This window comes from Rhipicephalus microplus, unplaced genomic scaffold (genome assembly GCF_043290135.1).
Source record: "Rhipicephalus microplus isolate Deutch F79 unplaced genomic scaffold, USDA_Rmic scaffold_416, whole genome shotgun sequence".
NCBI classification, from domain to species: Eukaryota; Metazoa; Arthropoda; class Arachnida; order Ixodida; family Ixodidae; genus Rhipicephalus; species Rhipicephalus microplus.
Genome location: NW_027464980.1, coordinates 65,439 through 91,387, shown reverse-complemented (window position 1 = coordinate 91,387; position 25,949 = coordinate 65,439). Strand labels below are relative to the sequence as shown.

General features: G+C 43.3%; 2 protein-coding genes across 3 annotated transcripts in view; one reads left to right on the top strand and one right to left on the bottom strand.

The window, feature by feature from the left end:
• The first annotated feature begins 1,239 nt into the window (after positions 1-1,239).
• Positions 1,240-3,360, top strand: LOC142794405 (putative chitinase 1). Its single transcript, XM_075885893.1, has 2 exons — positions 1,240-1,354; positions 3,210-3,360. The coding sequence occupies exons 1-2, from the start codon at positions 1,259-1,261 to the stop codon at positions 3,342-3,344; spliced, it is 231 nt and encodes a 76-aa protein (XP_075742008.1). The 5' UTR covers positions 1,240-1,258; the 3' UTR covers positions 3,345-3,360.
• Positions 3,361-4,687: 1,327 nt separating this feature from the next.
• Positions 4,688-25,949, bottom strand: part of LOC142794404 (uncharacterized) — a 34,403-nt gene continuing 13,141 nt past the window's right edge. For both annotated transcript variants that reach the window (XM_075885891.1, XM_075885892.1), the window contains one exon: positions 4,688-8,973. In XM_075885891.1, the coding sequence (XP_075742006.1) occupies positions 6,407-8,896 (2,490 nt within the window). In that variant the 5' untranslated portion in view covers positions 8,897-8,973 and the 3' untranslated portion in view covers positions 4,688-6,406. The remainder of the gene's footprint in view (positions 8,974-25,949) is intronic.

Below are 25,949 nucleotides of genomic sequence, written 5' to 3'. Positions count from 1 at the left end.
CATTTTTAAAAGCTTGATATGCTTGCGTGTTGTTCTGCATCAAGGCCAATTCAATGTGTCATACCGTTGGATACGTCAGTGTGGGGTGTAGCAGCAACTGGTGTAACAGTAATTGCACTGCACCGAACTCGTAATACAGAAGTATTGTAGAATGACTATTCGAAGACGGCATGGTTTGCGTTGCCTGTCTACCTAAGGGGCCGTACTTATGCGCGTAAGGCGAATGTCGACAAGGTAGTGCTTTCGATCTGTTTTATTCTTTTAGGTGGATGTCCTGAACCGTATCCTAACAACGGCTCCATTTCTGAGTACCCACCTAGTGCCAACCGTGTCGACTATCGGCAAGAAGTACGTTTTCGAAGATGCGAGCAAAACGGGCGTCGGGGACCGTGTCGACCTGACCAAACCGGTGGAGCGCTTTTCACTCTACAAAGTACGCTTGTTTATAAGGGAGAGCAGTCAGTTGGTAACAATTACAGCATACACGCCTTTCGGGTATTATTGTTGTCGGACTCGGATAATCATGGACGTAGCATTCGGGAGGGTGGCAGTTGTCTCGGCATTCACTGAGAATCGCGTTTTGAAACTGTAGCACTTAAGGAATGCTGAATTTAACAATGACGGAAGCACGAGCCTGATACTCTTGGCAGATCTCCCCAAATACGAAAGTCGACTGTGCAGTGGAATAATGCTCGGCACCCGCCACGATGGCGTATTCGGTACAAGTGTTTGATTGGTGGCACGAAGTTTTCGGGATTGAATTCCGGACGCAGTTGCCGTTCCTAGGAATGCTTTTATGTGGCCACCGGATCGAAACTAGTTTCTCGCATCGTCTTTAACCTCGTTGTGAACTACGCCCCGCCGCGGCGGTCTAGTGGCTAAGGTACTTGGCTGCCGACCCGCAGGTTGCGGGATTGAATTCCGGCTGCGGCGGCTGCCTTTCCGATGGAGGCGGAAATGTTGTAGGCCCGTGTGGTCAGATTTGGGTGCACGTTAAAGAACCCCAGGGGGTCGAAATTTCTGGAGTCCTCCACTACGGCGTCTCTCATAATCATATGGTGGTTTTGGGACGTTAAACCCCACATATCAATATCAAATCTTTGTGAACGACAGTCAGCCACTTCTTACCACAGCTGCCAGTACATTAAGCGTAGCCTGATTACTATTCACAACAAGATATAAACGGTTCCTAAAAGGGCACCCACTTGCTGTTTTTTTTTCTCTATTCACGTAGCTTTGTCAAGAGAAGAGTTCCTGGATGATACAGTTGGAGAGCCTAACGAAATGTGAGATAGCTTTCAACAACAATAAGGAATGGATTGGTTTCGAGAGCCCCACTTCTGTCGCCTTCAAGGTGCGTGTCTTTCTAAGCATGGGCGCCCGCTTCATCTTTTTTACACATGTGGCTTTTTTCCTCTGCGCATTAGAACTGCCAATAATGACGGTAGCTGAGAGCTACGTGCGTCGAGTGTTTAAATAATGTGGCCTACTTGCGCACTGAGATCTGAATATGTGCAAACGCCAGATATGTACAAACGCCTTCTTTCCGATGAATGGCTCAATTAAACCCACTCGTACCTTGCGGGACACATAAATTTATATTAGGTTTAGTTTTTTATCAGATTCGTGGATATTTGCCAGTTTTTCTGAAGGTAAGTTTGAAGCAAACACCCTTTTTGGAAAGAACAAATAAACAAAAAAGGTTCTTTAAGGGAGTCGTGGGGCTGTCAATGTTAACACTACGTGAGAAACAATGAAGGCAAGAAGATTTTCGTGAGGTGCTTGTTTCTTTGTCAGACACCACCAAATAGATACAACAGTGGAAGCACACGAAAAAGTAGTAATTGCGGCGTAGGTTTGATATTGAAGTGGACCAAAAGAAGCACTGTTTCTGTTGGTGCAATTCGAACTCACAACCTTCTAAATCATTTGGTATGTGAGAAAAGATATATAGAGTTGGTTTCTCAGTGCCGCATTTCGATATCTGTTGAGTGGCATCACCGCGTTAGACACACACTTAATTTTTCTTTCACTTTAGCTTTTTTTTACGAAATAGTTAAGTACTGGTTTGAAAATAAATTTCAAAGGCACAGGCAAGTTTGGAAAGCTTAGACGAGCACTCAGGTAGCATAAGAGCAAAAAGTGTCAAGCACACTTTTTGCTCTCATTATTACCAAACTCATCAAACCACTTAGTATAGATGAGTAGGAAATGAAAATTACGCACGCGTCTGAATATTGCGAGGACTTGACTTTTTTGCCTGGACCATTCAGCCTTTCTTGCTTGCCACGAAATCTGTCCCCACCCGAAAAAGCTAAAACAGTACCGGTACGCATATATTTCACTAATTTTTAGAGCTTTCTTGTTTCCTAGGTGAACAGATGTACTACATGACTTTTACGTTGGACAATCTAGTGAAAACTTCAGTTGGGTAATATGTTATCTGCCCCGTACTTTATCCAGGCGTGGTTATTAAGGATGCGTACAAAGTGTAGTGGCCTGCCAAAAACGCTAGGTCGCACAAATAATTCGGCAGATTTGGATGTGAGTAAGCGTAGAATGTTTTGTGAATGAGTCAAAACATCCGCGCTGATTTTAGTTCGAAGTTCATCAGACGCAGCAGGCCATAAACCTGTTTTACTTGTATGTAGGCTTAGAGTGGTATTGACGACCCGTTTCAGCATGCACCTAATAAATAGATATAGAAGCTCACGACCTAATAAATGCATCACGACCCGTTTCAGCGTGCACCTAATAAATAGATATAGAAGCTGATGTTCACCACTTATTCTGGCCCCCTCGCTTTTTGTACAATCAGAATTAGCTGAAGTGGAGTGCCCCATAATGAACAAGTAAAGAGTACCACTCCTAATTTATTCCCACTGGTGCATCCTGGAAATCCGGTGCAATGAAGCGTGCACGTTTAATATGCCCGAGCACAATGAAGCAATACTGCCTTATTCTTACCGCTTGCTGCGGTATGTTGGCACGCAAGGTTTCATGCTACCTATGGGTCACTCGATTCTTGTTTTTCGTGCTGTGTTCAAGAGATTAACACGATCTTGGGAAACAAATGCAAAGAAGTCAAGACTCACACCTCCTGTCTATACGTTTTGCATCACAACATTCTGCGCTGAGTACTCGTACCTGTCGTACTAATATAGCTTCAACTCAGCAGTCCCTGCGTTATGCAATTTTCTTTGCCGCAGACTGAACTGGTGAAAAAGAAGCATCTCCTGGGCATCGCTGTACTGCACATAGAGCAGGATGACCTGGAAGCCTGCTCGACTGACAAGAAGCCGTACTTGCTGAGTGCTGTTCACGACGGGCTCCATGTGCATTAAGCGAACAATAATAATGATGGCCACATGTATATGCCGATTGAAAACGTTTCAATTAACGTCGATTGTAACTTCTCGTTGGTGGCATGTTTTCATTAATAGTAAGTCTCCGGCGGTACCGACGATAGTGTATAATCCGCCGTGGTAATTTAGCACTTACGGCACTCACTCGGTTGCTCAATCGAAGGTCACGGGTTTTATCCCGACCCCAATGGTCACATTTTGATAGAGGCGAAAGGCTAGATGCGCGAATACTGTATTATGTGCACGTTACTGAATACCCAATGGCCGAAATTCCTGGAGACATTCGGTATGTCGTCCCTAATATCAGATCATAGTTTTGAGATGTTAAACCCTAAATATTATTTCGATGCTAAGGAGGGAGGGGGGGGTGTACAGGATAGAATGCCCTATTATTGACGAGTAAATTAAGCAAATAGTATCACTTTGAAAGCCTGAATAAAAGATGTCAGGTGCGTTCTTTAACAACTCTGACGTACTAAAGAGTCATAACTCCAACTATAACGGAAATCCAAGGGAAATATTGTGTCGACGTAGACTGTTGGTGTAACAATCCAGAAACCTGGTATTGTTTCTTTTATGCCAAGGGAATGATTAGTTTGAACTAAAAGCACGTTCTATCGTGATGTTAGGGCGATTAAACCACCCTGCTCTGTAAAGGGCCTTGTGACGTAGTAGTCGTCATGCCTGCCTGTTACTGCTATGTGGCGGGTGCTGTGGAGCATGGTGTAGCGAAAGCTGAACTTCCGTCGTTTCAGTGAGTAAAGTGACAAAGACCCTTTTTATTGATAGAAATGTTTAGAATTTAGCTGCAGCCATGCCGAACGTAGTTCGAACTCCTGACTGTGTATTTAGGCAGATTTCAAGACATTAGTGGCATAACATAGCCTTGTATAAAAAGAGGTGAAAAACTGCGATGAGCAGAATGAACAGTGGAAGTGTCTCAGACAGGCGGGTTGATGTTTCGATAGGAGAAGATATTCTTGTCAAAGGTGCCTTGCCATCGTCGGCGTGTTAGTTTTAAGGAGGCTAGTACTGACGTCATCTACAGTGTTGTTTTCTGTCGTGAGCAGTATGAGTACTAGTGGTTGTATTGTGGGCCTACTACGTCATCGTGATCTTGTTCTAAAATTTCGCGCTGACGACGCAAACTGTGCCATACACTTATCTCGATTTCTGGGTTACTAAAACACCTTTGTGTAAAATAAATGCGATTAAAGCGGCTCAAGCACTGACCTTTCGCTCTGGCATAACATATTATTTGCCTAAACATATGATAACAAAGGTATGTTGATTATATGACGAAAGAGGCAGTTGAAAGCATAAACTTTGTGCAAACATTTTATTTTTATAATTTTTCAACAAAACACAACGTAAGTGCAGTATCAAAAATGACAGATATTGTAAAAGCAAGAGAGTGCATTATTAAATACACTGAAACAATATATCCCCTCAGAGCACATTGAATTTACTATACTGCTTTCTGTACACTCGCGCAGGAGCGAAACATGATTCGGCTTAGAATGCCCTAACTATATCTAAAACATGAAGCGTGGAGCACGCATTGTGTAGTTTCCCAGTTATAAATGCACTATGAAATGGAATATTCAAAACTAGGAACGCGAATAAATGGCGTACAAGTGCAGGTCAACTGGCAATAATATCCCCGCCGAGGTGAACTTTGTGTATATTTAGGTGCAGGATTGGTGGAAATGCATTGAACCATGTGACCATGCTTCCATGCTTGAGTTTCATTTAGTTCACTGTACAATTTTCACTGCTTACTTTTACTGGTTTTTAAATATACATGCTGACTTATGGATGCAACTACAATGCATTTTCTTAGCTGAAAAGGGGGGAAACCTTTGAATCTGCATTGTATACTATTAGCAACGTTATTGTTTCTTAAAGCAGTTGACTTTTGCACGGCATTAAATTTTCTGGCTGTCAGGTACATTATTTTGTGAATATATTTGATCACAGAAAAAATTAGACGTAGAATGTGAGATAGAATAGTGGTTTTTCCGCAAATATTTCTTTATTTATACGTTCCGCATGAATGAAATTTTTTCTGTGAAATACGGCTGCGCTCAGATATATCGTTCGTTAACATGAGTGCATGAATGTTTGAATAACAAGCAACCTTTAATGAAAAATACGTTTTACGCGAGGCAGTGAGATGAGGACTGAGGGATTAATTTTAAGTGGTGCACACTTGACTGGTAGTTTAGTTAGTTTCAATGGTGACTAATAATAAAGAGAAACAAGCGACGTATAGTGCTTATAGAGGTGATCGAAGCGTTGCTTGTTGGGAGCAAGCGCTTATAAAAAATTATTGCCCTAAAGTTTCTCAAGTTTCCTCCGATGTATAGTTGGCCCCACAAAGTATGCCTTCACATTTAGAGTGTAGCACATGTTCACTGATTTTAAGCAAATAGTAGCATTCCAGGCCATATACAAAAATACGATAACGGAGTGGTAAGCACTGTCTCACTAATATCTCCGTGCTTGTGATTTGTGGAGCAGCAGGATTTTTAACTGGTATATTGAAGGACAAAGCAGCATTCCTAAGCGTGCCGCACAAAACAAACAGAAAGCAATTTTTATGTTATCACATGTTGCTTATAAACACGCTTTTCTTACCATCAGCAAAATGCGCTATATATGGCCGAAAATGCAAAGCCGATGCCACTATCTTCGCCTCGGAGAGCACTACGCTGCTACTAAGAATGAAGCATGCTCAAACGTGGTTCTGTACTGCAATCATTTCAATTTATTCCCTGTGGGATCAGACCAGCATGATGTTCCGAAAACACAACCAAAAGAAAGCACTATATTGTCGAACGCATCATCTGCACAGATATGTTCTTGGTTCATAGTGTGAAACACCTTCGGAGAGGGCACATTCGACCTGTTTTTCGAAAATTGGTGACACTAATGTCTTTGTGGTAAATTCAACATCTGGAGTTTCTTGAGCGAAGAACAAGCATTCACCTGAATATACATCATACAATGTTCAATGTGTGGAATTGACAGTTCGGTAGCTACACTCGTTCTAAAAATTTCACAGCCTTGATAGATCCAGATTCATTCACAATGGTGTCGCACAGTTCAATCCTTCCCAGCATGGCGTCCTCGAAGCCAGAATCCCTCCGATCGTGGCACTGAGATGGCAGGTGGCTGTGTTGGTTCCATTTCGAAGCGATCGATGAACGAAGTGAAGATAGGGAAGCGTCACTGTTCCGGCTGGCATGCTCATGCTGACAGTAATGTGGCGCCAAGTACAAAGGTGATTCGTAGTACGGCACACACTGTGAAGACGGCGCGTTGACGGGACCATCTTGCGACGACTCCGTGGATGTCAGCGACTCTAGCGTGGTCGTCGTAGTATCGGTAGAGCCGTGCCTCGGAGAGTGCCTCGCTAACGCAAAGTGAGACTTCCTGAGTCCTCCTGAGCAAGAAATCCTTTGTGGCGAAAATGTCACGCTCATTTCGTGTTCGTCGAAGGCGAATGACCGTCCTCGTTTGAGAACTGGTCGGCGACTGCACGAGGCCACTGAGGAACAGACGTCAGCCGACAAGTTTCCGTAACTGTGAACTTGCACGACGCTGTCGACTGCGGGGCATCTGTCGTAGGCTTCAGCATCACGGACAAATGACACGCTGCTGTGCGGCTCACGTGCGAAGTTCCTCAGCTGGCCGTTCTGGTAAGAGTCAATGTTTTGACGGGTCCAGACTTCTTTGGAAAAGCTACTGTTGCGAAACCTGTCGTACGTTTCAAGCGACTCGTCCCGGTTTGCGAAGCGGCCGCGCACGCGAAAAGACATGCTGCGATCACCTCCGGCATTCGCGGTTGGCTTCACCGCACTAGCTTGCGAGTTTCGATAGAGCATTTTGGGCAACCGTGCCGGCGTAAACTTGCCGTCGAAGGACGCCCGTCTGTTGAACCCACTCCGCATGGCAGGTACACGCAGGCTGCGTGTGGTTCTACCCTTGTAACGCGAGTGCTCCTGCTGCCATAGCCTCGGCTCCTCCGTCGTGTTGTCCGCAAAGAGTGGGTGTTGCACGGCGGCGAAGGACTTGCGGAAAGACGAACGCCTGGCGTCAGTGGCTACCGTGATAATCTTCCAGTCACCCGATTCACTCTGACACACGGAATGCATGACGAAGGGCGTTCGGTAGTCGACGCTCTCTTCGTGGCGCAAAGAAACAGGGATACCAGACAACTTCAAGTCGTCAGAGAACTTTCTCTCCTGCGGCGGGTCTTGGTGACTGAAATGGTAGCCCCGCGGAGAGAAGAAACTCGGCTTACGCGTCAGCCGCGTGAACATCTTGCGCACATGTTTGCGCATAGCTTTGTTTCGTATGACGTAAAGGTACGGATTGATGAGTGAGGAGCAGAAGAGGAGCAACATGGCGATGGCAGGCAAGTTATAAAGCGCCGTCTTGCGTGTATGGGCGTGTGGTTCTACAAGAGTCATGGAAAAGAAGGGAAGGAAGCACGTGGTAAACGACACTACCACCAGGACTCCAGTTCGTACGGCTTTCCACTTGTCACCGAATATCGAAGACGCTTGACTAAGCGAAGAGGTTCGTTTAGACCAAGCCAATTTCTTCTGCAGGTAAGGTGACTGGTGGTTTCCGACTTCTGGTCGCACTGTTGTTGGCTGGCTCACCTCATTTCCGATGGCGGTGAAGTTTAGGCGAGTGCAGGCGCTGTTACGGCGCGCCGCCTTGAACATGGAAGCGTATATCCACGTGATTCGAACAAAAGGAAGCAAAAAGCCCACCACGCAGAGTACGCAGGAGTAGGCTACGGTGAGAAAGCCTGCGTCGTGCCAGGTTACGGTGCACATGGCCCAGCTCTCCTGGTACTTAATCTCAGAGACGCCGAAGAGCGGCGGCAATGCGATGACAATGGCGAAGAGCCAAGTTGATACGATGAGGCCACTTGTCCGTTTCTTCGTGATGGTCATCGAATAGTGCAACGGACTGTTGACCGCGCAGTTTCTGTCTACGGCTATAAGGAGAATGGAGAAAACGTTCGCTAGCGTGAAGCACAGGGAGAGGGCACCATGCAGCTTGCACCAAACGTCCCCGAATATCCACTCTCGAAACACGATGGACACGAAAACGAATGGCAGAAGGATGAAAGTCTGTAGGAGGTACACAATTGCCATGTTCAAGACGAACTTGTTTGAAGTCATGCGCACCGAAGGTCGCTGGTAGAAGAGTACAAAGACTAGTCCATTGATAGCAACGCTGGTAACCATGATGACGAGCAGTAGCGTGAAGTGGACTTCGAGACTGATGAAGCTCAGTGACGGCGACGACTGGTCGTCTTCTACGTCGACCGCGGTGGCTGAAGCAAACGCATTCGCATCACTGGACGGCACGAAGGGCAGAAATATCGATGGAGAATCACCCATGGCAACGGTATCAGGGAAGGCTCGTGCGTGGCTTCTGGCTGTGTGATTGACGTAGATTACACCATTATGAAGAGCAAAGTATTGTTGAGGAGCGCTCAATTCCATATTCTGTGTTCACCGCGGGTACGACGATTAAGTTTGGTAATATGCCATTGGTCGTACTGTCGTACCTTCATGGATACCTGCGAACATGAAACAAAAGGAAAAAATTCATGTTAGTGTGAGAAACGATGACACTTGCTCAAATTTTACCCATGCTATGCATGTGTAACTTATCAAGCGAATTGTTTACGAACCCAAGACATGCTGTCACAATTTGTATAATTTTAAATGTTTCTCTCAGTAAAGCCGCTCTGATAATTGAAATCAAAACATGTTACAGACAGGACAATCAAAACGCATATAGTAAAGTTTTTTGCATACTAGTAACCGCAGTTCAGGTAAGTACAGCTGCACCGGGTAACAAACGGCTTCAGTAAGGCGTCCAAACATTATGGGGTGTACAAACAAAACCTGCATTATTAATTTCATGCTTCACTGTGTCACCGCAACTAGCGATCCCTGATAATGTGACGAAATTCCTTTGAACGCTTTCTCACAACAACTTAACATTACGCCACCACACATTACACCTAGAAGCCAGAATTTTCACCTTCGGGGCCTTGTTCGGAAATCTAAGACCAATGTAACGATGAAAATTAGACTGCTTTTTCAATAAAGACAAAAGGCCTTGATGCATTTGTTCACCATCCTCGTTTTTCTTTGTAAAACTAAAATACAAATATATAGGTCGCGGGTTCAAATCCCGGCTGCGGCGGCTGCATTTCCGATGGAGGCGGAAATGTTGAGGCCCGTGTGCTCAGATTTGGGTGCACGTTAAAGAACCCCAGGTGGTCAAAATTTCCGGAGCCCTCCACTACGGCGTCTCTCATAATCATATGGTGGTTTTGGGACGTTAAACCCCACAAATCAATCAAAATACAAATAAAATTACATGCAGGATTCAACTATGTAAGATATAGAAAAAATGTTCCGCACACCATAGCTACTACGAAGTTCTTCTCAACACGTTTGGTCGCATCGCAACGACTTTTATAAAATATGGTTGTGAGTTCTTTTTTCTGCTACGACAGCCGTGTTAGGCTAAAAATGCAATGCAAGGCCATTGCCACTGTTATGAAAATTCATAGAATTCTTCGCTTAATAATTTATAACTATGTCAGTTCACGCTGGCAATGCAATGAGAATCAGTTTGCGAAAAAAAGGAACTTAATGAGCACCTGCTGCATCAAAAGTGAGTAAGCATAAAACAGGAAATCTACTTAACGTAATACAAGACAATATTTACTTGCAGCGCTGTATTTCTTTTATGAACAAGCATGACTTCCCATCATAATATTGTTAAACTTTCTGGTAATTGATCTTCCGATACCGACCCGTGATAACGCATGGAGAGTTTTTGATGCCAGTTTACATGCTCGGGGGAAAATGAGACCAGATAAGTTTTATGAGCCTCCCTTCAACAATGAACGAAATCAAAGAAAATATCCTAGCAATCACTAACATTTCGATAGCCTAAGGTGACACTAAAAATAAAATATACAGCAAACCCGTGTTGCACCGCAGTTACCTGGAAGTGTCTCGACGATACTTTTGTTTTCTATTTTATCTTCTCTAAAAAAGGCAAAAAAGACCACTAAATAAACACGAGTGTCTTAGCGCGGAGCGTTATAGCGTCGTGCAGCTGAGGAGTGGGAACGGAAAATCGGGGCTTGCGATCGAAACGTAAAACAAACCGAAAAGTGCTGTCGCAACAGCAGCGACCACCATCGGCGTCGCGCTCTGCATGCTGCAAGCTTGAATCACCGGCGTCTTTCTGAACATGAATCCGCCTTAGGCTTTCGATGTATTGAGAATAGTACGTGCCGGCTAGAGCCACACTCTCGCTTATGCTACGCGGTGCAGTTTGAAATAAACAAGCGGATCGCGGAAGACGCATCGTTATGAAACGCAGTGTTTAGAGGAGCCTGCCGTTGATCTCAAGATCGGTATATAGCTGATGGAAAGCAGTGGTATTTCCTTTCGGTATTCGAAAAGATGGCACAAACGCCTTGTTCCCCCATTATTTGCATGCTTCACCAATAACACGAGTGAATACATTGCATTGTGTTCCAATTTTCTCAATCTCAGTGTGGCCTCCGCACGGTCGCCCACAGAGTCAATCTTTTCAGACTCTAAAAAAACCTTCTTAAGTCAGGCCCTGTAATCCCCTACGATAAAGGTTCCAAAGCCTCTTTTGACTTTTCCTCGAATCCGAACTTCCTTTCGCCGCCTTTGATCGCGGCCATTTCGTAAGCCTCTGTGACTGGCGCAGCAGTTTAGGTGTTTGGAGCATGATGGGCTAAAATGCTATAGGCCCGTCCCCCGCAGATGTATTCAATGTATTTTTCATATTTTGTACAATTAATGCGAGTAAGAGCTTTAAGCTCCCAAACCTAGTTTTCTTCACCAATAATGTTGGTGAAGGGTGGAATGATTATGTAAAAAGGGATAGACAACAGGCATGTCTCAGTAGCGGTGGTTACCTCACTGAATTTTGAGTGATTTAGGGAAAAGGAGAGGACAAGAGGTGGAAAGAAATCAAAGCAGAGCGCTCACGTTCCGCCATCGCCACAATTAGAGCCAGCTTCCTTCGCTGCCTCTCATTGGATGCGTTTCCTGATTTGGCACAACACGTCACCGACCGCTTCATTCTTATCAGCACGGCTGTATGGTTGCTTTTTTTGTGCCCTTCATTGTATAAAGTATGAAAATGAGACATTCCGGTGTCTTTGTTTCTTACTCGCTGAATGGCGCACGCTAGAGTGATATACATCTATACTATATGACTGACAGCTCGTTCTTTTCAGCACGAGTGTCCGGCGAAGCAAAAAATCGTGCTTCAGTAATTTGAGTGCACGAAATAGGACACTAGGAGGTGAGGTTGAAGTAAGCCAAATGCCTAATTACCGCTGCCTCAGTTGAGAGTACGACACAGGGTTGGACATGTCAGGAATCTCATTTCTATCTTTGTACGAGTTCACGGCAGCTTACTGATATCAGTCGGGTGCTGGTATAGTTCGCATGATCACATTTCAAATAATCCATCTCTTCGTGCGCGAAGTTTCCACAAAACATTATTCTGCATAAAAGTACGCGTACACAACAGAGACAGAAAAAACGCCAGGCCTGCGCGGTATTGGCGCAGCACAGTCACAGCGAAAGTTAGAAGAGCGGCCTTTCAGAGCCTTTTCAAAACACTCAATGAGTAAATACTGCAAGCATACTTGCTTTGTATCCACTAGGGCAATAATAATAAACTTATGGATATTATAGGCCGGCATTTGCTATGCTATTTTTTTGTCATTCTTCCGAGAAGCGTGGTTTACACTGTCGGGAACAAAAATAGACCAGAAAAGTTTTGTGAGCCCCTCTCTAAAATTGAACAAAAACAAAGAAAATATCCTATAGCCTGGCCTGCGCAGTCACTGCATGGACGATTGGCAACAAAATTCCTTGCAAATCTGTAGCGGGTACCACGCTTCTCAGAAGAATGACGAAAAATAGCCTAGCTAATGCCAGCCTATTACTCAAAAGTTTATTATAATGCCCTAGTGGGTACCAAGCAAGTGTGCTTGCAGTATACTTACCAAATGAGTCTTTTGAAAAGGCTCTGAAAGGCCGCTCTTGTAGCTTTCGCTGTGGTTGTGCTGTGCCTACCGCGCAGCATAATTCAGGGACACGGCATTTTGAAACATATTGGCACTACAAACTGTCATCATGAGGGATTTGGTAGTAACATCGAGGATTCAGTGAAATAAAAATAAATTAGGAATAACAAGTTCTAAAAAGTCAGAAGGCGGCCGCTCCAAAGTACGTGCGGTTTCGTAAAGCGACAAAATTAGCACGCGTCAAACACGCTAAGAAGCTTGTCTTTCAGCGGTGCAGTAACAAAACAGTGACGAGACGGGAAGAGAGAAAGTTACAGAAAACTTGCTTTTCTGTATTTTACTCTTCACACTGCAGGTTTGGAAACTATAATACGAGAGTAAAGAACTTTAAACACCGGCAGTCGCTAATTAAAGATACAAGAGGCAAGCAGTGAACGCGGTCTGCACGTCGGATTTCCCAGCGTCAAACCCCACAGGGGATTAATGTTAACTAGCTAAACTGTTTACCCTCATATATAAAGCCGAAGCGCTTTCACATATGCAGCGAAATAGGTCACTGAATGCTTAAAGTTACGTGACCACTTGGTTTTAATCCACTCGCATCGCGTACCCCACCGCTAATACACTGGGGTATTTGCAGTGTTGCCAGCATTATACGTGCAAATACAGTATTGGAACGTACACATATCTCAGGAAATACAGGCTGCTCCAGCCAATTCTAGCCATAGCGGGTGCTACGGAACATGACAACAGTTCCAGTCGTTGCACAATGTGAAAAGCGTAATGAGTGGGCCCTCCAATACTTCGTCCCATCCCAAAAGCTTGTTCTTGTTTCCTTATTAACTGTGGCGAACGCTTACTTCAGTCATAGTTCCTTATCGTCGCCAGCATGCACTGCATGAACAATTGGCACAAAATCACTTGCAAGTGTTTAGCGGATACCACGCTTCTCAGAAGAAGGATGAAAAATAGCACAGTGAATGCCGACGAACTATCCAAATAAATTTCTTAATAATGACCTAGCGGGTATCAAGCGAGTGCACTTGCAGTGTACCCAATGACTGTTTCCAAAAGGCTCCGAAAGGCCGCTTTTCTAGCTTTCGCTGTAAATGTGCTGCGACTTCCGCTCAGGCCTGGCGTTTTTTTCTTTTGGATGCTAAGTCTGATATGTTTGTGTGGCACATGATAACTATTGTAGTAGTAAGTACTGCTGGATTATACTTGTTTGCAACCATACTCGATATTAATATTATCAGGTAATCAATGAATCAATAAATAAATCACACAGTCCGTCAGTCGGTCAATCAAGGAAGGAACCAATGAATCAATTTATGTGTTTGTTTGCAGGCAGAATTTTGTGTGTGTGTGTGCGGTGTGGCGACAAAAGAGAGGTTTTCAATTATTTCGCCTTTGTGCACTTTATGTAGGTGTGTGCGTGTATTTGCATCTGAGCGTACATTATTACGCACGTGAAATCGCAAAACTTCTATGAAGTCTTTAATAGTGGCCCTCCCCTCTCCGCGGGAGCACCATACACCCTCAGCCTGGCCGCGCCAGCGGTGCACACAGAATTGTCTATAAGCTAGACCCTGGGTCCTGGGCTGCAGCGTCTATCTTGAGAGACTCAGGGGTGAAAGAAACGGTAAAATTTGCTCTTATGCGACGATACAAGTCTAATGCTTGAATGAGTTGTAAATCTCCGCAGCTCAAAAAAGTTTTCTAATCTGAAACCTGGAAGTGACCCACACCCAAAAGTAAGTAAAATTCATCTTCCGAGAAATCGCAGTCTTTCGACTCTTAAATTTTTATTCCCCGCCGTGTATACGTTACACCAAAACCATGTTCCTTAAAATAAGGAATTTTAATATACAATGCAAGCTATAATAGCAATAGAAGAATGACCTGAGCCGGTGCGTCGGAGCACTTTTTTATTTGTGCACGTCAGTATATCCGAAAAAAGTGGTTTGCTGTTAGAAGAGTAGAAGTGTGGTTGCTGCTTATTTATTTCTTGTTAACATTTTTTTTTCTTTGAAGTAAAATAAAATCAAATTTCTTGCTATAATTGTCGACTGCATGACGCGTTGAACAGGCTGACAACAGTTACAACAGGTTGCCACCACAGTGTTTTTTCTGCTTCTTTCGAAAATATATTCAATGATAAAAACCTAAACCTAAACAATGAGGGGAATCTTGTAAAACAAAAGACACAGGGTGAAGGGTGGTGGGGAGCACTGTTTAGGATAGGCCTCTGTTAGTTGCTCGAAAATTTTCGCAAAGCCTTCTTTAAACTGTAAAGTAAACACAGTTTGTAGTTTGTACTGAGCCACTTTTTTTCATAAGGTGAACTCTGCAACGTAAGCTAAGTAAAAATGATGTTTCACTCTTAACCACGGTTTCATAGGAACGTTCTTTAGCTGTGGTGTCTACAGCGTGGAACACTGAAGCCCCTGCAAAGCACCACAGAAGTCATGAAGGCCTAACTTGATTAGTTTAGTTGCCGTTTATTTTCTAGAAGCCACTTTATGGATAGGTTCATTTGTAACAAAACAGAAAACTACATTCTTTCTCACTTGTGATTCAAAGCGCTTTCCACTCATCATTTCCTCTGTGTGACGAGAGTGAGTGAACTGACTGAACTGCGCTTAGGGGGTACCTATAGAGCACATTGTTAAAGGTAAAAAAAATGTGTAAGCAGATTGGCGAAACGCGCTTCATTTCATTCACCATGACTGTGAACGTGGTTAAGACCAGTGAAACGATACAGCTTGTGAAACTTCCATCACAGCCTTGCTGCTGCGTTAGTGTCTTTGCGCTACCGTGTATTCCAGTTAAAAATGTGTTTGTGCGCACTTGCTGTGAATGCGGACGTCGCTTAGAATTAAGTCACGTTGAGCCGAACAGGTTGTTTTTGTTATTTTAAAAGAGATTCTATGGTTCACACAAAGGCACCGGGCACTCATTGTCACACTGACAGGTTCACGCTTTTACGCATTGTGTCACCTTAATGCTTCTTTCTCGAAAAAGCTTCAAGACTGGAAGCACACGCTCGCACACAATTTTTGTGCCAGTGTATATGTTGTATTGTGAGATAGGAGCATTTAGATCTGTCGCAAGTATTAAGCAAATAACCTTACTTGCAAAATACGCACTGTCGGAGGCCAAAAAACTCTTTGTTTTGCATTTCAGGTAACAAAACTGATTTGGCACATGACTTGGAACTGGAGCAGTTATGCTCTGAAGCTCTTTTCTATGCAACGAGATATAACCCGCTTTCATTGCATCCTGCAGCAACACAGATCCATGTAACGTAACGTGCTTAAATCAAATTAAAATGGAAACAACCGTGCGATGTCAATGGCATAAGAAGTGCACAAGAATAGCAATATCTGCAATTTCGAGCTAACTCGTCTCATGACATATCCCCGGCTGAACTGACTGTTGAGTTAACGCTGTTCATCGCTGTGATCAACTCTTGCCCAGTTATTCGGGCGTCTGCAATTGGTGCCGCACACTATATAGTCACGTACATTTACTTGTGAACCGCCTCGCTGATAGTATAGCTCTACAAATTACTATACTTTTACTTAGAAGCCCCCTTTGATAGAGCCCATTTTGCCACGTGCTAAAGCTTGCGTCACCTCTTCCGACCGCTTTCTTAATTTGCATCTATCGCATTATCCATATACTCAGACTTCCGGACCGAATGCGCAGCGTATATCCTGTGTTCTAAAAGCGGCAGACAGTCACTAAGAAGATGGAATGTTCTACGGCCCACTTAACACGTACCTCTCACCACTTACGGTTACTGCGCTCTCTATATGGCTACCGAAAGATGCTGTAGTGTGCCCTTGATTTGTTTATGTGTTTTATCTCTTAAGGTAATTTCAGGTAGTCGAGATGGCATTATGCTCTCCCATAGTAGAGTACGATGTACTGTAAATTGTTAAACACTTTTTCTAAACACATCTCCTCAATATGCAGTTCTTACAATTTCTGAACACACACAGACCGGGAAAAAGAAGGCGCGAAGTCATAGATGAGAAGCCGGTTTTGTTGATCTCTCGCTTTACGCCTCGACCCACCGGGAGTTCTCCAAGAATATTTGCACCTTTTGAAGTGTTAAAACTTATCAAGCTTTTCAAGTTTATCTTTGCAAGCGTATCAAGTTCTTTACGTTCAGCTTGACAGTCATGCACACAAACATAAAAGTAAGGCATACACTGAACTGATGTATTTGCAGGGTAAATCCTGTGTTTTTGTGCCTTTCCTGGAATACATGTCCAGTTACTTCTGAGTGGTCAGCTAAAATACATCTTGTGATGAATATAAACAGAGAGCTCTTACGAGCGGAAAAGTTTTATTGCTACCCGCTTCCTAAGATTTAAGGATTTGGCCAATGTCCGAAAGAATCAGCAAGCCATATGTATTGTTCCGCGATACATCAGTATATGCCGGGAGATTAAAGCTAAGCTTTACGGCTATCCTAAAATTCAACGCTAAGACGTAGTTGAAGACCACCTTTTTGATAAATTATCTTTCAGGACTACACAATACGACCTTATAAGTATTGTTTTCAACATACCAATCTTTTAAGACACAATAGTGAACTAAAAGCCGTCATGAATGGTAAATAGTGAATTAAAAGCAGTCGTACTTATAGCAGTTCGACCTGGCGCTATTCCAGCGCACGTGTGTCGAGATATTTGGTTGCAAAGTTTTCTCGCCGTTCGCATGACCACGCATGCAAATCAGTAAGGCAGTAAGGATGGACGCAACGCTAATTCCTAATGTGCAGTGGCATTTGCACGAAGCGTTTAATATGACATTGGATTGAAGGAGTGTAATATTTGATAATAGTTACTGTTGTGCTGCAGGCTGCAGATATCGAGGTATGACTGCTCGACACATCACCGAGAAGTGGTGAGCCGATCCTTAAAGCCTTGCATGCGTAATCATAACAATCACCATGTCTCGAACCACGGACAAGTTAAAATAATTCTACGAAGTTGAAGCGTGCAAAGTATGGGCCTCAGAAAGCATCGTCGTACGCCTCAACTTAGCGCTCACAAATGGTCGTTCAGACATTTCCTATGTTGTTACGTTGCACTCTAATCTCTCGTTCCGCCAGTCTCATAACGCCGCCGGTAACGCGAGCACGTCAATTAGGCGTCACGCGTAATTGGCGTCACCCTTCCCTCCCCTCGCGGGGCTAGCTAGGATTGTTGTCCGCCGGATCACCAAATTACGTCTTTCTCACTCATTCACTCGCATTTCGCAAGCACCGATGTGGAGACGCCAGTTTATTGATACCGCGGATTTTATTGCTTTTTGGTGTTCGCTTTTAGGTCATGAGGGAAACGGCCTTATCCTCACGGTAATTACAGTTTAATTGTGACTCGGCCTTCATTAGAATATAAAACAGATGACTCGTAACTGTCTTCAGAACCTGCTCTAATTCAATTGATCTTCTTTTTAATGCCCCTCTATAATTTCTTGAGCTTCCTATTCCATATATTGGCACGAGTTAGGAACAAAGCACCTTTCCGGTTTCTTGATTTTTTCAGACTTCTCCGAGTAACCCACGGAATGATGTTTCAATCAAACAACGGATAGCAGGAAAGGAGCCACGACCTGTTGTGTCATTGCCACGTGCCAACCCGTTCAATCTGCAGCTCATTTTCCACCATCGCGAAACAACAAGAACGACCGAAATGATATATTACGCGCGGGTGCCCGGAAAACCATCATCGGGTTATCTGTTTTAGCTCAGCGAAGGCCTGACCGCAGTAATGACCACGAAAAGGCGGGTCAAGGTGGCCAACCACCAAAAAATATAGGTCACCGAGTAGTTTTTCAGTGGCGGCCACTGATCGGCTAGTGCGCCATATCTGAACAGGCAGGTACAGTTCACAGGGTGTATATTGCGCTCTGCATGCGGCATTTCCATGCAATGACCTTAATGCTCCAGCTTGGTCATTCCAAGTCAGGGTAAGACAACAGATATGGCGCTCACGTCGCCACTTCAGTGTTCATGAATGACCTTTTTTTCTATTTGATATTTTTAGGGGCGAAGCTTCTTAGGGTGTGGGTCATTCCCTCCTCTGTAATATGCATCTAGCGAGCTCCTGTTTATGGATTGCTCAATAGATGGCGTTGTGTGTATACGTCCTTGGGGATAACACCACTTTATGGCTTTAGTGGTTTTCGTTTAGTTGACGCTTTCGTGTAGTTTACAGACAGACAGACAGACAGACAGACAGACAGACAGACAGACAGACAGACAGACAGACAGACAGACAGACAGACAGACAGACAGACAGACAGACAGACAGACAGACAGACAGACAGGCAGGCAGGCAGGCAGGCAGGCAGGCAGGCAGGCAGGCAGGCAGATGAACGGATGGATGGACGGAACTTGCTCATCTGGCTTTCATTAGGTTTCGGCCGCCAAATTCACGAATATATTTATTTCTTGAACGTGCTTCCTCGATGACTCGTCATCTATCCTAATGATATTAATAATTTCATGAAGGCTAAAGTTTACCTTAAAAGTATGCTAGCGGTATAATTGACAGTGGGAAGTGACGTGTCCAGCTCTAAAGCAGCTTACTGTATTTAATATGTTTAGAAAAAATATATTTACAGCATGTACAGAACACAAAGGCTTCATATTTCAGGGGCATGTTTGTTATTATTTTTCAGGAGGCTGGGGTACCTTAAGGAATTTATTTTACAAGCACAAAATAAAAAGGATAGCAGTTTTTTTTCGTTTCTAATTTGTCTTTGGTGCAATCTCTGTAGCCGGAGAAAAACGTTTGTAACTGGCTCCGATGTAGGTGCCTCTATAAGTGGAGATGGAAGTCGTTTATAACCGTTTCTTTTTTCATGGAATTTAGATCACGTTCGAGAGTGCCTCTTATCAATGTGGGTCCCCACTCGACCACAAGGACCGAAATGGGTCAAGCGTCACGGGTCCCACAACGCCAGCGGGTCACTCAAGCTCCGCGACTCATTAGGGTATGATTGTGAGAACGGGTTGCGGTGTTTGCATCCCCTGTAAATTTATTTTTGGCATACTCGTTTACTATAAGTGCAACCCTACAGGAGGCGTGAGCCCCCAAAGGTACATAACCACAAACTTGGCCCTTTTATGCAGTTGCAGAGTGAGTGAAGCAACTTTATTTGGTCTACAGTAGACGCCAGTTAAGTGTGCGTCATCCGAGCAGAGTGATTCTTCTTTCTCGCGAGTCACATAGATGGTTCATTATTTGTAAAAAAGAAATGAACAACTTTACGGTGATCAGATTTATTATCAAGCAACTTTAGTAGAGACTAGGTTGCACAGTTTTCAGCGTGGTAATGGTCGCACGATGCTGTATTATTTTGACGGGTAATTACCTTAGTGCGAGAGGAAAAGAGAAAAGTATTAAGTAAACGCCACCAACGAAGAAAGCTAACATTTTGTATTCACGTATAACGACCCATTAATGACTGTGAATGGTGAAATATTGAAAACGTTGTGAAATGGATTGTAACATTAAAGCAGGAGCCACAGGAGGATGCACCGGCACAAGCAATCTTGCCGTCCTGCCCTGCTGTTTTCTTGCTGTCATGTTGCTAAACAATATTGAAAACTCTGGTATTTACTTTCATTAATCTTGCAAGCCAGTGGGGCCCTGGTCTTGAGCGCCAACCAATATGCTCCTGAGTTTCCCCATTCCTACTTTCTTCTCATAAAATAAAGTTTTGTTTATATTTTGTCGCGGCAATGCACGTTTGTTTTTGCAAACAATGTGTCGGCCACAGTATTTTCGTTTCCGTGAGCCAGCCTGAAATAAAATAACGGATATTTTCAGCAAGAGTAATTATTGCATCTATTCATACAAAAGTATAGTGCTAACATGAGTTCATTAGCTTTCTGTTCAGTATTTACATTCGTTCAGTTTTTGTAACGCTTGGAAACGGGCATTCTGCTGCCCTTCATCCGCAAATAGCGATAATCTCCAAATAACGCTGTGCTCGTTCTGCACTTTTTGTTTACGCAAAAAAGAAGCAAACAGCAACACTTCCAGAATTTGAGTAAAAGGGCATAAGACTACGCTGGACGTTGGAGCTGAACCTGCAACAGCAGTTTATTTTCGTCTCGCCCATGCTTCTGAAAGCGGCAACCGACTGACGGTTTATTAAAGGTTCAGCGGGCACTAAAGCAGCCAGGGATTGCGGTTGCCGCTACGAAGCAAGACGTATACTCTCTTACCCTGGCTTTTTTCAGACGCACTCTAGAAGCGTCAATAAAGAAAGGTTTTCTCTCTCAAGCGGTAACCGCTTGCTGCAAGCGTTGGAAGCAGTGTTCGCTAGGAATGCGTACCACCGCGTATGTTCTGTGTGGTTAGCCGCGAAATCACAGCATCATGCCAGCGTTTTGGTGAGCGGCAAACGGCGCTTTCAAAGCATATAATAAGGTATACCTGCGTAGATTACATTGAAGGCCAGATTACGTAAGCTACGTGCAAGCACTCTTCAGTGAAAGACCGAGATGCTGTATAGTTTTGTCTTTCAAACATCTAAAATTAGTTTCGGTTAACTCAACAAGTGCGTTAGAGCTTCTAAATATTCCTCTCGCAAATTTATAGACTTAGTCAGCGCAATAAAGCCAGCGGAACAAATGCTTCTAACCGAAGTGTACTTCTAGACTCGTACCACATTGTTTCGCATCCTCTTCTCGCTTTGCACTGTTTTGCACTGTTTTAAAATCGTATTTTGTGCACAGAAAGATAACAACTCCATCTTGTGCACTTTTATATACGTCTTTTCACCAATATTGAGATTGTTCTCAACAAAACGATGATTTTGCCAAGTTATCAAAGTGAGCAAATATTAAAGAAAGAAACATCAAAAGAAAGAAAGAAAAATCTTTTTTTTGTCTTTACGTCACGATAACAAAAAAAAGACATCAACCAGAAGCAAAAGGCTTCTGGTGCCTCCAAAATTTATTGGCTTCAGCGAATAGCGCAAATGCGTCGCAGAGGTTGTCGCAACAATAACGTTTTGCGACATTACATAACAAACCAAAGAACATTGTAAACTATTCAATTACATTATAAATGATTGCTGGAACAAAGATGTTTTATGCTAGGTTATATACAATCTGCATTTCACGGTACAAGGAAAAGAAACATATAAAAACAAATAAAAAGTTTCTAATGGTTTGTACCAGTTCAACTTCAATATTCTGCAGGCCTAATTATTTGAACAGCGTGAAAATGGACATGTGCACGCCGAATTCCATACGTACGGAGGAACAAAAATTAGCAATGCGTTGATTATAGCTCACTCTAAATATAAGGTGGTTTATTTGGAGGCACTCTTTATGAATATTATAGGTGCGAGCCACAACGGAACAACGCCTCAAGGCAGTCGTATTTGCTCATTCTGCATAGGACGCGCTCTTATCAACTATTCATACATGGCTGCTCGAGCGCGAGATTAATAGTCTGTCGCAGAGGTGTACGTAATCTAGAAGCTGCTTAATACTTTTTTGGCTGCTTTCGATGGAACAACTTTCTTAGTTGAACAATGCCTAGAAAATGCTGGGTTCGATACGGAAAGTCATGAGAAATGCTTGGAAGTTTTGTGGTTTTTTTAAACAGAAGAAGGAAGGAAGGAAAGTGGGAGGAAGAGAACGGCAGGGAGGTTAACCAGCCTTTAGGCAGCCGGTTTGTTACCCTGCGCGTGTGAGGGGAGATGGGGGAGATGAAAGATGGAGAGCAGAGATGGAAGAGAGATAAACACAGCACATTCGGCAGCAAAATCTCTCTTGCCCAGGTAAGCACCAGACACAGGGTGGCGCCAGCACTTATTAAGTCCCAAGAAACCCTTATCAGCGTGATGTTTAGGTGATTTTGACTTTGAAGCACTATGAATTATGCATATTGTGACTTTTGCCTAAACCGGGTATTTTGAATATTGCTCCATAACACATACAAGTTGACTGGTAATCCGTAGAAGTATTTCATGGCTAACAAACCAACGGGGCATGACCATGAACCGTTCTAATGATACCCGGTTTATTTTGCCTGCATTACCCTACACAGAGTTCGCTAAACACTAGCACAATAACGACTTGTCCGCTCCCAACCAATCACAAAGTCGCTGCATAACTGTACGCCGTAATCTACGTATTGTCTGAGAGATGACAAGTACGATTCATTAGGTAACTTTTCCATTACGAGGATTGGCACGACGTATACATTAATGCGTCAGTATCATGGATGTAAGACTGCTGCAGTAATAAGATGTTCGGAGGCAAGACGTGAACCTCGACTCAATGAAAGTTCAACTTCGCCTGCACCACCTTCCACAGCACTGGCTCAGTACCTCCAAACGAGGGCTTTGCCGTTTCGAACAAACCAAATGTCACCGCCAACCTATAAGCCATAATCTACGAAATGTCGCATAAATAAAACACGTAGTACCTCATGTAATTTTCGCATTATTAAGTATGACACAAATGGAAAGAAACACGGAGGCGTTAGTCTCAAGAGATGACTGCTTGCACCATTGACACTCGCAATGGTAAGGCGCGCATCTTAGGCTAAGGCACTCCCCATCCAAGTAAAAAAAAAGTGCTGAGATATTCAAGATGCTGATGACGTACTGCGAAATCTTGCAAGCCCTCTGAGTTAAAATATGCGCGTTCTGTCTGAAGCAATCTTTTCAACCAAACATGTAAAAAACGCATGGAAATTTTCGTGTAGTCACAAGAAAAGGTTTGGTGCTGGCTTCAAAACGGTTTTTGTCAATTTTTCGCACGTTACAAACAAAATTAGATCCTGCTGCCATCTTCATAACTATCTTATTCATTTCTTTTGCTTTTAATGCTACGTAATGAATGACCCTCAAAGTATACTCTCTAGGCTCTCGAAGAAGTCGTTCTGCCGTTCACCTGGGAAATCCGCAATATTCTCAGATCCTGCTTGGTAGGAGGCTTGCGGTACACATCAGCCTCTGAGACCAAGAATGAAGAGCGTACCAAGCAGACGCCTGAGGCATCGAATACGAAAGATCCGCGGTAACAGAATAAAGAAACCAGCCATTTATAGACTTTTTAGTATCGATTATGGTGGCGCTTCTTTAGGCATCGACGTTGATGCGTGATCTATCACTGACACTCTTTTAAATTTAAAATGTCAGTAAGCTAGCGGGCCTATCCCATTCAGGAATTCAGACCCTTTTTTATCCTGACGAGTTAGTATTTCAAACAAGGAGAAAAGTCAGCCTATATATCACTCAATCTTTGGCTTGCCAATGGACTACCATAGGTGCTACAGAAAAGAATTGATTTTCTTTATAATGACAATGAACACTAGAGCACATTCCACCTGATGAGTTGAGGCAAATATTGAAGGTAATTGTGAAGAATTTAAGTGAAATCCCTAATATGTCAGGGCAACACGTGGGTTGGATAGATCACAGGGAAAGTAAATAGAACGTCCAAAAGTACAAAAAAAGGGCACATAGTTATGCTCTACAGTGACAAAATGATTGCACAAATTTTTGCCCTCCTTTACACCCCCCTCCCTCCGTACTTTCGTAGCTTTTCGCGTGCATGCTGGTACAAAAAAAAGAAGAGATAGAGCGCTTAAAGTGTGCGGAAAAATCACGTAACTATGCTCGTACCTAAACATATAAATATTCGTCACAAAATACCGTAATCTAATCAAACCGTTCAAATGTTGCATGAGAAAGTTTCGCTAGACCAATTCAATGATATAATGTAGAACAGTGCTAAATATACCCCAAAAATTCTGAAAATCTTGATACCCCATATAATGACAAAATAGGTTTTTGGTTTATTATATTAAAAAAAATATGCTTGATCTTTCTTGAATACGTTCTTTTTTTTCAAGTTAATACACCATTGTCATTCACTGGAAAGTTATTAAAGTTAGCGACTCAAGCTACACGTTGGGGAAAATACTGAAACACTATTTTCGGGCTACGAACGTTGCGTAACCTCCATCAAATAGGCTCTTGCTAATGTGAAAAAGAAGAATAAACTGCGTCACTCTTTTTCGCGCTCGGATATTAGTGGCTGTCTCAATTTTGCTCTACACTTGCACGTTCGAGGCAGCGGGGTAACAATCCTACACATGCGGTAAAAACTGCAACCGATTATCAGTCTATGTAACCTTTGTTTGATGGGCAATGAGAGACACAAAAAGACAATTAGCTGGTAAAGTTGTTACAAGATAGATACATGAGGGCGACGCTTGTTAGTTTAATGAGAAAAAATATATTACTAATTGATAGCATCCAAGTTGGATCTCAAAAGAGTGCACATACGTAGGGCAGCAAATAAATTGAGAAAAAACAGCACAACATGCCAGCTAAAAACCAGTACCTGCACAGGAAAGCAGTGACACTTCGTAACTGTGAACTTCACTCGAGCCCATGTTGTCAGGAAAATTACAATAGTTCACTCCATGGCCATCAGACCTGATAATTTGTCACGTCAATTTTCGAAATAATGTCACCTGGTCTACAATATCACCAATACTCCCAGATAGTGTGGCACGCTTTGTGCACATCACAATCTACACTATGCTTTGTTTTCTTATGGATACCGTCCAAGAGATCTTGTCGGACATGAGGACAACTTCTGCTCGAAGCGCTCTCAAAGTACTGGATGCCTTGACCCCAGTACTTGAATCGTTCGAGTAGAAATATGGCGAACAATCGCCATTATTTTTGAGAAATCAAGAAAGCATCCTTCATTCAGTGGAACTCCAGAGGACTAAAACCGCGTCGTTTTGAATTTTCGTCAGTTAGTGCGCGTCAAAATGATCCAAGTCATCAGCGTATGTGAGCCCAACGCGTGTGCGTGCTCTCATCTCTCTTTCAATCTTTCAAACTCCCTCATCCAAATCACCAGTGTAGAGTAGCACACTAATCATTCCATACTGACTAACATCCCTGCCTTTCCCTTCCCTCCCGTTCCTCCCCCTCCACACTTGCGATAGGCCGGCAACATGAAACACAAAATAAAAGAAACGAGCGTGTGTGGCAGTATTCGTTGAGGCAAAGTAAAATTTCTCAACATGTGAATAATGTCTACAATGACGATAGTTGATAGTTATAAATATTTATTCAATCATGAAGCACCTCTTACACATGGAAAGAGCAGTGTCGGGAACTACTGCTTCCGGTGAGTGATAGCTTTCAACTGACTACGTAAACGCATTCAGCTGAAAAAAAAAAACGCTAACAGGTTAAGGGTTCCAGGCAATCTCTTCATTTCCCTATTCAAATTTATGGAATAAACAAACGCAAAATGTTTTGAAAGCTTCAAAGATTGGGATTCGTGGAGGATATAATGGCAGCTGAACATTCAAGCAAACGCCCATTTAAGAGAACCACGATCGCAGCAACCAAAGTTTGGTATAAGT